Source organism: Hyaena hyaena, unplaced genomic scaffold (genome assembly GCF_003009895.1).
Source record: "Hyaena hyaena isolate Hyena2069 unplaced genomic scaffold, ASM300989v1 scaffold_284, whole genome shotgun sequence".
NCBI lineage: Eukaryota > Metazoa > Chordata > Mammalia > Carnivora > Hyaenidae > Hyaena > Hyaena hyaena.
Window position 1 is genome coordinate 1009208 of NW_024080913.1, and position 14557 is coordinate 1023764.

The following is a 14557-nucleotide window of genomic DNA, read 5'->3' on the forward strand; positions in this document are numbered from 1 at the left end:
CGTCAGGCTCTGTGCTGACAACTAGCTCAGAGCCTGGAGACTATTTCAGATTCTGTGTCTCCCTCTCTCTCTGACCCTCCCCGGCTCACGCTCTCGCTCTCGCTCTCTCAGAAATCAATAAAACATTTTAAAAAATAATTTAAAAAAATAAATAAAACAGAGAGTCTTGGGAATTCTCTGGCCTCTCTTCACTGAGCTCCTTCCCTTGGAGCAATTAGCAAACTGCTTTAAAAAATTATGGGTTGTAACATAATAGGAAACTTTAGTTTTAGGATGAAGGACCCTCCTTAGGCCTAAGGACAAAAATATCATAAGTCGGAGACATCATAAACTAATTATTGTGTGTAAACTAATTTTTAGTATCAGAAATCTAGAGAAAAATTTTCAAAATCTTACCTCAAAAATTTACTGTTCCCTTCACCATCATCATCAAAATCCAACCTGGGGGAAAGCCAAGAGTAAATATTAAAAGCCTATTGACAATACAGAGCATTAGGAAATTTAAAATTCTCAACCCACAAGCTACTGAACACCCACCCAAATGGAAGAAGGAAAAGAGGAGGTGTACAGGAGTGAAACAAAGCTATGTGACTTCTTTGCACTAAACTGGGCAGTCAAAAGAGTACCCACTGCTACCTTACATTTTCCTAAATTGGCGGTCCCCCTTTGCCAAAGTTTTACATCAGAGGACAACCTCTACCAAGGAAAAGGAATACACTCAAAAATTAAAATGAGGGGCGCCTGGGTCGCTCAGTCGGTTAAGCGTCCGACTTCGGCTCAGGTCATGATTTCACGGTTTGTGGGTTCGAGCCCTGCGTCGGGCTCTGTGCTGACAGCTGGCTCAGAGCCTGGAGCCTGCTTCACATTCTGTGTCTCCCTCTCTCTCTGACCCTCCCCTGTTCACGCTGTCTCTCTCTCTCTCAGAAATAAAAAATTAAAAAAAAATCAAAATGAAAAATTAATACGAATAATTCAGGTCCATTTTTTCATTTCTGTGAAATTTTCTTAAAATTTATTTATTTATTGGGGGAGGGGGTGGGCAGAGAAAGGAGAGAGAGAATCCCAAGCAGGCACTGTCAGCTTAGAGCCTGATGTAGGGCTTGACTCACAAGCTGTGAGATCATGACCTGAGCCAAAGTCAAGAGTCAGATGCTTAACTGACTGATCCACCCAGGTGCTCCTAGTTTTCATTTCTACAGTCTAAGCTATGTTACTAGCTTTTCTTAAAAAAAATTTTTTTTAACATTTTTATTTATTTTCAGGGAACAGGAGGGGGAGAGGAACAGATAGGGAGATACAGAATCCAAAGCAGGCTCCAGGCTCTGAGCTGTCAGCACAGAGCCCAACACAGGGCTCGAGCCCACAAACTGTAAGATCATGACCTGAGCTGAAGTTGGATGCTTAACCAACTGAGACACCACAGTGCCTATGTTACTAGCTTTCTGAAACATATTCCAAAAACAGTAATGCTACATAAGGAAGTAATTTAAGAGCTAAGAAGGTTGTTAAATAATGCTTCTTTCCATCATACATCTAGCAAACATGTAATATATGCTACATTCAAGGCAATGCTAAATGAGAAGAAGAGACTTGCCCTCAAGGGACTCTCTACCTAGACAAAAATATCAAACAAATAAGAATAGGAAAGTGCCATGTGAGAAGCACAATCAATATGCTGTGAAACAAGTATTTAAGTGAAAGCAGCAGTGACCTTCATGATTAGGAAGCCCAAAGGTAACAAGGTAGGAAAATCTCCTATTAGTCTCTGTACTCTATTAAACTAAAATGGTACCACCTTAACTCGGTGACCACTCTTGACATCTCTACTAGTATCATAACTTCACATTATGAGTCTCTAGATGGGTTACTGGGGGCGCCTGGGGGGCTCAGTCGGTTAAGGGTCTGACTTTGGCTAAAGTCATAATCTCGCAGTTTCTGAGTTCGAACTCCATGCCAGGCTCTGAGCTTGCTTTAGATTCTGTGTCTCCCTCCCTCTCTGCCCCTCCCTCTCTCTCTCTCTCAAAAATAAATATTAAAAAAAAATTAGATGGGTTATATGTGAAGTACAAAATGTCAGTCCTGAAAGTGCTCATTTGGATTCCTCCCTGTAGCCCCCTAATTAGGTGTTCAAAATCTACCTATTAACCCAGTAATTCCATTTCTAAGAATCTATTCTAAGAAAATAACTGAAGAGAAAAAAAATTATATACAAAGATATTCACTGAGCATTACATCTTCAAAACAACTTAAATGTCCCAAAACAGGAACTGAGTACGTCCTTTATTTTGTAACTATTAAAAATTATATTTATATAAAATGTTTTAAAAACATGAAAAAAAAAGTTACATATGGTTAGGTGAAAAGACCAGGCTATATAAAACTATATAATTCGGGTTGCCCAGGTGATTCAGTTGGTTAAGCTTCAGTCTCTTGATCTCAGCTCAGGTCTTGATCTCAAGGTTGTGAGTTCAAGTTACGCATGTTGGGCTCTGCACTGGACATGGGGCCTACTTAAAAAACTAGGCAAAAACAGGGGTGCCTAGGTGTCTTGGCTGGTTAAGCATCTAACTCTGGATTTAAGTTCAGGTCATGATCTTACGGTTTGTGAGACTGAGCCCCACAATGGGCCCTTTATGGCCAGCACAGAGCCTGCTTGGGATTCTCTCTCTCTGCCCCTCCCTGGCTCATTCTCTCTCTCTCTCTCTCTCTCTCTCTCAAATCTTTTAAAAAATACGAAACTCAAAAAAATCTATATAATTATATGATTACAACTACTATAAAGATCTACATATAAAGAATGAAGGAATTACACTAAAAAAATGACAGGACAGGACTTGAGAACTTGGAGCAGTAGGATTATTGCTGTTTTATTCTTCTTTCTAACTTTCTATTTTCCAATCTTTCTTTTTTTTAATTTACTTTTTATTTATTATTGAGACAGAGAGAAACAGAGCATAAGTGGAGGAGGGTTAGAAAGAGAGAGAGACACATAATCCAAAGCAGGCTCCAGGCTCTGAGCTGTCAGCACAGAGCCTGATGCGGGGCTCAAACTCACGACTGTAAGATCGTGACCTGAGCCGAAGTCAGCTGCTTAACCGACTGAGCCACCCAGGTGCCCCTCCAATCTTTCTTTAAAAGAATGTGTATTACTTCTTTTAACGTATTTTCCTGATGGGGCGCCTGGGTGACTCAGTCGGTTAAGCATCTGACTCTTGATTTTGGTTCAGGTCGTGGTCTCACAGGTCGTGGGATGGAGTCCCATGTCAGGCTCTGCACTGACAGCATGGAGCCTGCTTAGGATTTTCTCTCTCTCCCTCTCCCTCTGGGGCTCCCCTGCTGGTGCTTTCTCACACACGTTCTCTCAAAATAAACTTAAAATTATATTTTTCCTGATAACAATATACATTTGTTTCAGAAAATCTAGAATTAAAAACAAAAGAAAAACTCCCCCATAATCTCATCATCTAGAAATCTGGTAAGTATCCTTTCAGTTTTGCTAGGCACGCCACGCATGTTACACACATTTCTTCCTGATGGAGTGATCTATTACATAAACTGTAACCTTCCAATACATTGTGAACATTTTTCTGTACTGATACATATCTGTCGCATCTAAAGTTTATTTTTTATTTTGAGAGAAAGAACACATGCATGCACAGGGGAGGGGCAGAGAGGGAATGAATCCCAAGCAGGCTCGGTGCTATCAGCTCAGAGCCCAACAACACAGGGCTCCACCTCACCAAGCCTGAGATCATAACCTGAGCTAAAATCAAGAGTCAAACGCTGAGCCAACTGAGCCATCTAGGCACCCCATGTACTGATACTTTTTGTCACTTCTAATAGCTACACAGTATTCTGTTTTCAAATATATTATAATACTTAATCAATCTCCTAATTTTGATATTTATATCATTTCTAATTGTTTGCTATTATGCATAAATATAAATTGTGGTTGAGAATGTACTCTAAAGCTAACCTTCCTAACCTCCCAAGGTTCATATCAAAGATCTTCCATTTACCAGTTTTCGAACCTTGAGTAAGTTACTTTTCAATGAGTTAAAATGTGTAAAACTCTTAACAGACATAGCAACTCTTAAACTGTTCCTCATGTTACCACCTAAACTCGCTAATGTTAGCTTGTTTGAGATTTTATTTATTTTTTTTTTAATTTTTTTTATGTTTTTTTTATTTATTTCTAGGAGAGAGAGACAGCGTGAGCAGGGGAGGGTCAGAGAGAGAGGGAGTCACAGACCGAAAGAGGCTCCAGGCTCTGAGCTGGCAGTCAGCACAGAGCCCGACGCGGGGCTCGAACCCACGAACCACGAGATCATGACCTAAGCGAAAGTCGGACGCTTAACCGACTAAGCCACCCAGGCGCCCCAGCTTGTTTGAGATTTTAATACAAGCACTGATAACACAAATTTCACTCTAACATCTGTTTTTGCTGCATCCCATAAGTTTTGGAATATCGTGTTTTTCTTTTGTTTTGAGACATATATTGCTTTGCCATTTGATTTCTTATTTTGTCCACTGCTTAGGCAGGTGTGTGTTAATTTTTACATATTAAATATTTAATATTTACATTGTAAATTTCCCAGCTTTGTTTTACTGTTGATCTTTAGTTTTGTACCATTGCGGCTGGAAAATATACTTGGTATTATTTCAATCATATTAAATTTGTAATATTCGTTATGCCTCTTTTTAAGTGAATTAACCAATAGATTCTTCTGTGTGTACTTGAAGAAACTGTGTACTCTATTTTTCTTGGATGGAATGTTAATCATATAATAATTAAAATATAATACTTAATAAAAAATAAAATTTAAAAACACCCTGCATATAAGATAAAAATGTTAATTCTGACTGAGGGCTGATGGGGGTGCGAGGGAGGGGAAGGAGGGTGACAAGACATGGAGGAGGGCACTCGTTGGGATGAGCACTGGATGTTATATGGAAACCAACTTGACAATAAACATGAAAGAAAAAAAAAGAAAGAAAAGAAAAAAAATGCTAATTCTGTATAAGGAAAAAATCCAGGGACTAAAGAAAGGTATCTGACAGCAGTGTTGTAAGTAGCCAGTTGAACTGAAAGGGTTAAGCATAGCCAAGAAGATTCAGCCACTAAATCAGCTTGGCTTATAGGAGAGACAGTCACAACACAGGATAGCCAAACTCACCCTGGTCTCCGCTTAATAGCTCTGTGGACAATGGCTCCTCCACCTTGAATCCCGGCCCCAGGGTTTCCTGAGGCCATGGCTGGACCCAGTGATGGTACATCTGATGTCATTTCTATCAAAGAAAAATGGAAATATACATTTAAAAAAGACAGTCCTTTCTTATTATCATCAAATTAGCTCCTTAGAAGAAAGGCTCAAGATATGGGTGAAATCTCAGTAGTGTGCTAGAAAACCCATATGCTCATATCCAGACTGTTCTTCTTAAATTCTTACACTGGTGAAAGTATACATTCCCCATACTTCAGGTCCCCCTGCTTCATAGAGTTTGAAAAACGGAATAGTATATTCTATCTGAAGCCTTTACTTTTAAAAGCTTGTGATGGTGACATAATGCTAATCTAAAACACACACAAACATACACACACACACACACACACACACACACACAAAATTGGTTTATACATTTTAGTCATGCAGTAAACATACTACCTTATATCCTTTTACTTATTTCATTTGGAAAATACTAAAAAGAAAAAAAACTGGAATTCTAAGTATACCTAGCAATAACAAAGCCTCACTCACCTTTCCCCTCCTAAAGTAGTACCAGTGAAAGCCAGCTAAAACAGATTTACATAAGATCCAATGTCACATAACACAAAAATATCCAAGCTTCAATTATTTAAAAAGACAAACAAACAAAAAAAACGAACCACTCATCATACCAAGAACCACAAAGATCTCAAATTGAATGAAAAACAGCAATCAGTAGATGCCAACAATATGGCATAGATGTTAGAATTATCTCACTAAGATTTTAAAAACAGCCACAATAAAAATGCTTCAACAAGTAATTGCTAACACAGTTGAAACAAATAAACAAGTTGAAAGCCTCAGCAAAGAAAGTCTAAACAAAGATATAAAGAAGAATCAAATAGAAATTTTAGAACTGAAAAATAATTGAAACAAAGTGGATTGATTCAACAGCAGAATGAAAGAAACAAAGAGAACAATCAGTTAAATGTAAGATACAACACTAGAAATTACCCATTAGAGTCCTGGAAAAGAGAAGAGAAAGAGGGCAAAGCTGAAAAATAATACCTGAGAAGTTCCCAAATTTGGCAAGAGATGTAACCTACAGATTCAAGAAGTTGAGTAAACCCCAAAAGGATAAACCTAAAGAAATCCATCCCAACACGTCACAATTAAACTTCTAAAAAATAGCTAGAGATAAATGATACCTTACTTATAGAAGAAAAATAATTCACACGACACCAGATTTTTCATCTAAAACCAAGGAGACAAAAAGAAATGTGGCACGATATCTTTTAAGTTTAAAAAAAAAAAATTCAACCCAGAATCCTACACCCAGTGAAAATACCATTCAGGAATGAAGGGGAAATCAACACCATCTCTGATGATTTGAAACTAATGAGGGGCGCCTAGGTGGCTCAGTCGGTTGAGCGTCCAACTTCGGCTCCGGTCATGATCTCACAGTTCGTGGGTTCAAGCCCCCCATCGGGCTCTGTGCTGACAGCTAGCTCAGAGCCTGGAGCCTATTTCAGATTCTGTGTCTCCTTTTCTCTGACCTTCCCTTGCTCATGCTATCTCTCTCTCTCAGAAATAAATAAAACATTAAAAAATTAAATAAAATTAAAAAAAGTAAACTAATGAGCACTTGCCACCAGCAGACCTGTCCTAAAAGAACGCGACTGAACAAAATTCTCTAAACAGAGAGGAAATTATATAACAAGGAATTTTGGAACACATCAACATATATCAAAGAAATTTTTAAAAACACAAAAATGCAAAAATATGGGTAAAATCAATAGGCTTTCCTTCTCCTTTATGTTTAATGATTGAAGCAAAAAATACAATACCGTCTGGTATGTTTCTAAATGAGTGGTAAGATGTCAACACTTAAAGTGGTAAAATGACACCAACAGACTGATATCATGATACATGATGCAATGCCCACTACAGCAATTACTAGAAAAGGTACAGAAGGTGATACACCAGCAAACATAAATAAATCAAAATGGGATTCTTTTTTAAGATTTTTTAAGGTTTTTTTTGTTTGTTTGTTTGTTAGTAATCTCTATACCCAACATGGTATGGCTCAAACCCACAACCCCAAGATCAAGAAATGCACAGTCTTCCAACTGAGCTAGTCCAGTGCCCCTCAAAATGGAATTCTAAAAAATGTTCAGGGACACCTGGGTGGCTCAGTCTTGGTTAAGCATCTGACTTTGGCTCAGGTCATGATCTCACAACTCATAGGTTCGAGCCCCTCATCGAGCCTGGAACCTGGAGTCTGCTTCAGATTCTTTGTCTGTCTGTCTGTCTCTCTCTCTCTCTCTCTGACCCTCCCCTGCTCACACTGCCTTTCGCTCTCTCTCAGAAATAAATTTTTTAAAAAAATGTTCAAATTACCTACAGAAAGGCAGAGGAAAAAAAAACAGAGAAATAAAAACCCAAACAAAAAGAAAACAAAAAATAAAACAGGAAACTTAAGCCCTAACATATTAATAATTTTATGTAAATAATCTAAATATACCAATTAACAGAAATTGGCAGAACAAATTAAAAAACATAACCCAACTATATGCAGTCTATGGAAAGGTGCTTCAAATATAACAGCAGAGACAAGCTGGAAGCAAAAGGATGAAAAAAGATATATCCTGTAAACACTGATCAAAGGAAAGCAAGAGTAGCTATATTAATAATAATCAGATAAACTGACTACAGAAAAAGCACATTATATAATATTCAAGCCACCAAGAAGACAGTTGGGATGTATGTACCAAACAATAGAGCTCCAAAATCTGTTAAACAAAAACTGACATAACAGAAAGAAGAAAATACTTATAGTTGGAGATTTCAACAGCCCTCATTCAACTGACGAACAATTAGACAGAAAATCAGCAAAGATATAAAAGATCACAATGACAGCCTCAACCAACAGGGTCTATAATTAACATTTCTAGAAACACTCTGCCACACAATAACTGGCACACATTCTTTTCAAGTGTCCCCAGAATATAAACCAAGATAGTCTATATCCTGAGCCATTAAACAAACCTCAACAAACTTATAAGAATGAAATCATAGGTTGTATTCTCCAACTACAATGGAATTAAACTAGAACTCAGTAACTGAAAGAGAACAGGAAAATCACCATACACTTGGACACTAAACAACACACTTCTAAAAAAAAAAAAAAAAATCAGTGAATCGGGGCGCCTAGGTGGCTCAGTTGGTTAAGCACCTGACTTTGGCTCAGGTCATGATCTCATGGTTCATGGGTTCAATCCCCGCATCAGGCTCTGTGCTGACAGCTAGCTCAGAGCCTTGAGCCTGCTTCAGATTCTGTGTCTCCCTCTCTCTGAACCTCCCCTGCTCATGCTCTCTCTCTCTCTCTCAGAAATAAATAAAAAAATTAAAAAAAAATTTAAATCAATGAATCAAAAATGAAGTCTCAAAGGAAATACAAAGTACACAGAAATAAAATATGAATGTAAATACAAAACATTAAAACTTGTGTGACACAGCAAAAGCTGTACTCAGACAATCTTATAGTGCTAAAATGCTTACAGTGGAAAGAGGAAAAGTCAAGTCATCTAAGTTTCCACTTTTTAAGAACCTAGAAAAAGAACAAAATCAGGATGCCTGAGTGGCTTGGTTCGCTGGACATCCAACTCTTGGTTTCAGCTTGGGTCGTGATCTCAGGGGTGTGGGACTGAGCCCCACATCGGGCTCCATGCCGAGTGTGGAGCCTGCCCAGGATTCTCTCTTTCACTCTCTGCCCCTCTTCCCCACTTAGGCTGTATGCTCACTCACTCGCATGTTCTCTCTCTCGCTCTCTCTCTTTCTAAATAAATAAATAAATAAATAAATAAATAAATAAATAAACAAACCAACCCAAAACAAGCAAAAGGAAGTAATAGACAACATAAATCAATGAATCTGAAAACAGAAAATACTTTAAAAAAATAGATGAATTGAAAAGCTGGTTCTTTAAGTGGATCAATAAAATTGACAAGCCCTTAGTAAGACACAAAAACCACAAACTATCAATATCAGAAATGAAAAGAGGGGAAAAAATGAAACAAAAAGAGGGATATCACTACATACCTTGAAGAAATCAAAGAGATAAGTGGTAATTCTAGGAATAACTTACAAATGTAAATTTGACAACTTAGACAAAACAAAACAATTTCTTAAAAAAAAAATAAAATAAAAAACTAAAACACCTGACCCCATGTACGACAGATGACTTGAATGGCCCCATAAATATTAGGAAATTGAATCTATAATTTAAAAGCTCTCAAAAAAGAAATCTCCAGGTCAAGATGGAATGAATTCTACCAAACATTTAAAGAGTTAATATCATTTCTACACAATCTCCTCCAGAAACTGGTTGAGAAAGGAGACACTTACCAATTCACATCATGAAACTAGAACTGCCCTGATACCAAAACCAAGCAAACTCAGTACAAAAACAAAGCAAACAAACTGACAAAAAAACTAGAGATCAGGGCCACCGGGGTGGCTCAGTCAGTTAAGCATCTGACCATCCAACCGATCTCAGCTCAGGTCTTGATCTCACAGTTGTGAGTTCAAGCCCCTCATTAGGCTCTGCACTAGGTGTGAAGCCTACATAAAAAGAAACCAGAGATCAATATTTCTCATGAAAACAGATACAAAACTTTTTTTAAAATTTATTTTGAGAGAGCACGCACACACACATGTGAATGGGGGAGGGGCAGAGAGTATCCCAAGCAAGCTCCACACTGTTAGCACAGAGCCAAACGTGGGGCTCAATCCCATGAATGGTGAGATCATGACTCAATCCAAGATCAAGAGTCAGATGCTTAACCAACTGAGCCACCCAGGTGTCCCTAGGAACAAAAATTCTTACTATTAGCAAATAAAATTTAGGAATATGCCAGCGAAATTATACATGATCAAATATTATTTATTATAGAGAATCAAACTGGCTCAATATTTAATAATCAATCAACAAAATCCACCATATTACCAAACTAAAGAAGAAAAATAACAGACGATCCATCAACTTACGCAAGAAAGCATCTGATAAAATTCCACACTATTTCTGATAAAAAAAAAAAAACAGAAAAATAAGAATAGAGGGAAATGGTCCTCAACCTGATAAAAGAATCTACCTCCTCCCACCAAAAAAAAACAAAATAATGAGAAAACAAAAAAAAAAGGTAAGAAGCCTAAAGCTAATAATACACTTAGTGGTGAAAGACAATGCTTTCTACGATTGGGAACTAGGCAAGAAGTTCCATCTCATCACTAATTCAAACATAGTGTGGGAAGCCCTAGCCAGTGCAAAAATGCAAGAAAAGGAAACAAAAGGCATACAGATCAAAAAGGAAGATATAAAACTGTCCCCATTCACAGATGGCATGATTGTAGAAAATCCTAAGGAGGGGTGTGGTGTCTGGGTGGCTCAGCCAGTTGAGTGTCAGATTGTCGATTTCAGTTCAGGTCATGATCCCAGGATCGTGGGATGGAGCCCTGCATAAGGCTCCATGCTGAGTCTGGAGCCTGAGTAAGATTGTCTCTCATTCTCTGCCCCCTCCCCTGCCAGCACGCTGGCTCTCTCTCTCTAAAATTAAAACAAAAGAAACTTAGGGACGCCTGGATGGCTTAGTCGGTTAAGTGTCCGGCTTTCGCTTAGGTCATGATCTTGCGGTTCATGGGTTCGAGCCCCGCGTCGGGCTCTGTGCTGACTGCCGGCTCAGAGCTGGAGCCTGTTTCAGTCTGTGACTCCCTCTCTCTCTGACCCTCCCCTGCTCATGCTGTCTCTCTCTCTCTCCTAGAAATAAATAAAAAATATTTAAAAAACAAAACAAAACAAAAGAAACTTAAATTAAAAAAATAAAATCCTAAGGGATCTACCAAAAAGAACCCTCACAGAATAAGTGAATCCAACACTTGTTTCAGGATACAAGTAAACAAGAATAAATTGTTTCTATATATCAGCAATTGATAGACACCAAAATTAAAAATACAAAGTTATTTACAATCACTTAAAAAAAGAAAAAATAAGTGTAAATACATCAAAAACCACAAGACTTGTATGCTGAAAACTAAACAACACTGAGAAAGAAGTCAATGTTCTAAATAAATGGAGGGGCGCCCACGTGGCTTAAGTTAACCAGTTAAGCATCTGACTCTTGATTTCAGCTTTGGTCATCTCGCAATTCATGAGATTGAGCCTGACATCAGCCTCCGCATGACAGCACAGAGCCTGCCTGGGATTCTCTCTCCACCCCTCCCCTGCTCCCACTCACTCTCTCTCTCTCCCCCAAAATAAATAAATTTTTTTAGAAGTCTAAATAAATGGAGTGATATACCACATTCATGATTTCAAAGACTCAACACAATAAAGATGTAAATTCTCAGGGTACCTGGGTGGCTTAGTTAAGCATATAACTCTTGGTTTTGGCTCAGATTATGATCTCACGGTTCATGGGTTCAAGTCCCACATCAGGTTCTGCACTGACAGTGCACAGCCTGCCTGGGATTGTCTTCCTCTCTCTCTCTCTGCCCCTCCCCCTCCCTCTCTCCTTCCCTCTCTCCCTCTCTTTCTCTCTCAAAAATAAACTTTAAAAAAATGTCAGTTTTCTTCAAACTGATACCCAGATTTGATGCAATTCCTATCAAAACTTTACCAAGATGTTTTTGTAAATATAAACAAGATAATTCTTAAATTTATAAGGAAAGGGAGCCTGGGTGGCTCAGCTGCTTAAGCATCCAACTTTTGCTCAGGTTATGATAATGCAGGTTCGAGCCCCACATCAGTCTCTGGGCTGACAGCCAGAAGCCTGCTTCACATTGTGTCTCCTCTCTCTGCCCCTCCCCCACTAACAATCTATCTCTCTCTCAAAAATAAATAAACGTTAAAACATTTTTTTAGATAATCAGAATGGATCACTATGTCAATGTAAAAACCATGCAATCCTTATGGGGAAAAAAAAAAGCGGGAGAAAATCTTCAGGATCTAGGTAGGCACCAAAAGTACGATCCATGAATGGTAAAACTGATGAATTGGATTTCATTAAAATTAAAAACTTTTAGTCTGTGAACAACTGTTAGAAGCTAAAAAGACAAATTACAAAGTGAAAGAAAACACTGAAGGAAAGGACTTGTATCCAGAATACGGAAAGAACACAGTGCACCTAGGTGTCTCAGTCGGTTTAGTGTCCAACTCTTGATTTAGGCAGTCATGATCTCATAGTTTGTGGGATCAAGCCCCATGCTGGGCTCCTTGCGGACAATATGGAGCCTGCTTGGCTCCACTCTTTCTCTACCTCTCACTCTTTCCCTCCTCTACTCGAGCACACACACACTCTCTCTCTCAAAATAAATAAATAAACTTTTAAAAAATTTTTAAAAATGTTTTATTTCTGAAAGAGAAGGAGAGACAGCATGAGCAAGGGAGGGTCAGAGAGAGAGGGAGACACAGAATCTGAAACAGGCTCCAGGCTCTGAGCTAGCTGTCAGCACAGAGCCCAATGCGGGACTCAAACCCACGAACCATGAGATCATGACCTGAGCCGAAGTCGGACCCTTAACCGACTGAGCACCCAGGTGCCCCATAAAAAACTTCTAAAAAATAGAATATTAAAAAACTGCTCAAAACTCAATGACAAAAAAAAAGCAGTCTGACTACAATATGGGCAAAAGACATGAAGAGACAGTTCACCAAAGATGTACAAATGGTAAATAAGCATATGAGAAAATGTTCACCATCATTAGCCATGAGCAAAATGCAAATTAAAGCCACAATGAGATGCATTACATACTTAGGATGGCTAAAAAATATACAAAACAAAACAATAAAAATACCAAATGCTGGGAAGGTTACAGAAAAAGTAGGTCACTGGGGTGCCTGAGTGGCTCAGTCAGTTACGCATCTGACTCTTAATTTCAGCTCAAGTCATGATCTCACATCTCATGGTTCTGTTCATGAGCTCAAGCCCCACAGAGAGCCTGTGCTGACAAATTGGAGCCTGCTTCGCATTCTCTTTCTCTCTCTCTCTCTCTCCCCCTCCCCTGGCTCAGGCACAATCTCTCTCAAAAAGAACTAAAAAAAAAAAAGTAGATCACTTATTATGTTGCTGGTGGATATAAAACAGTACAGACACACAGCCACTCTAAAGAATAGTTTGGAAGTTTCTTTAAAAACTAAACATGCCACTAACATACAAACCAGCACTATACTAGTGGGTATATATCCCCCAAAATGAAGACTTTATCTACACAAAAACCTTTCCACAAATGTTTACTTTTATTTGTAATAGCCAAAAACTGGGGGGGACACCATAAGTCCTTTAATAGATGGACTATGATATATATCCAGATCACTGAATACTACTCAGCAACAAAAAGAAATGAATAATTACTACACACACTAGATGAGAATCATATGAGTTAAAAAAGCCAACCATAAAAGCTTACATAATATATAATCCCATTCATAGAATACTCTTGAAATGACAAAATTATAGAAATAAAGAACAGATTGGGGTTGCCCAGAGGGAAGGGGAAGGGCACAAAGAAAGCAGGTGTGGCTTTAAAAAGGAACCATTAGGGACCCTTGTGATGACAGAGATCTGTACCTTGACTGTAGCAATGCCAATATCCTGGTAGTGATGTTGTGTACTAGTTTTGCAAGATACTACCATTAACGGAAACTGAGTTAAGGGTAGGAGATCTCTGTATTACCTTTCATAATTGTATAAGAACCTAAAATTATCTCAAAATAAGAAGTTAGGGACACCTGAGTGGCTCAGTCAGTTGAGTGTCCAACTTGGGATCAGGTCATAATCTCACAGTTTGTGGGCTCAAGCCTCGTATGGGGCTTGCTGCTGTGTGCATGGAGCCTGCTTCCAATCCTCTGTCCCCCCCTTTCTGCCCCTTCCCCACTTGCACTCTCTCTCTCTCCCTCAAAATAAACCTTTTTTTTTTTTTAATATTTTTATTTATTTCTAGGAGAGAGAGAGAGAGAGACAGCGTGAGCAGGGGACGGTCAGAGAGAGAGGGAGATACAGACTCTGAAACAGGCTCCAAGCTCTGAGCTGGCAGTCAGCACAGAGCCCGACGCGGGGCTCGGACCCACGAACTGCAAGATCATGACCTAAGCGAAAGTCGGACGCTTAACCGACTAAGCCACCCAGGCGCCCCTCAAAATAAACCTTTTTTTTTTTTTTAAAGATTTTTATTTATTTCTAGGAGAGAGAGAGAGAGACAGCGTGAGCAGGGGAGGGTCAGAGAGAGAGGGAGTCACAGATTGAAACAGGCTCCAGGCTCTGAGCGGGCAGTCAGCACAGAGCCCGACGCGGGGC

At 38.9% G+C, this 14557-nt stretch overlaps 1 protein-coding gene across 2 annotated transcripts in view; it reads right to left on the bottom strand.

Moving 5' to 3' along the window:
• ARNT (aryl hydrocarbon receptor nuclear translocator) overlaps positions 1-14557 on the bottom strand; it is a 75594-nt gene that overhangs the window by 42481 nt on the left and 18556 nt on the right. For both annotated transcript variants that reach the window (XM_039246256.1, XM_039246255.1), the window contains exons 2-3: positions 5178-5289; positions 397-441 (exon numbers count right to left, since the gene is read on the bottom strand). In XM_039246256.1, coding sequence (XP_039102187.1) covers positions 397-441; positions 5178-5289 — 157 coding nt within the window. The remainder of the gene's footprint in view (positions 1-396; positions 442-5177; positions 5290-14557) is intronic.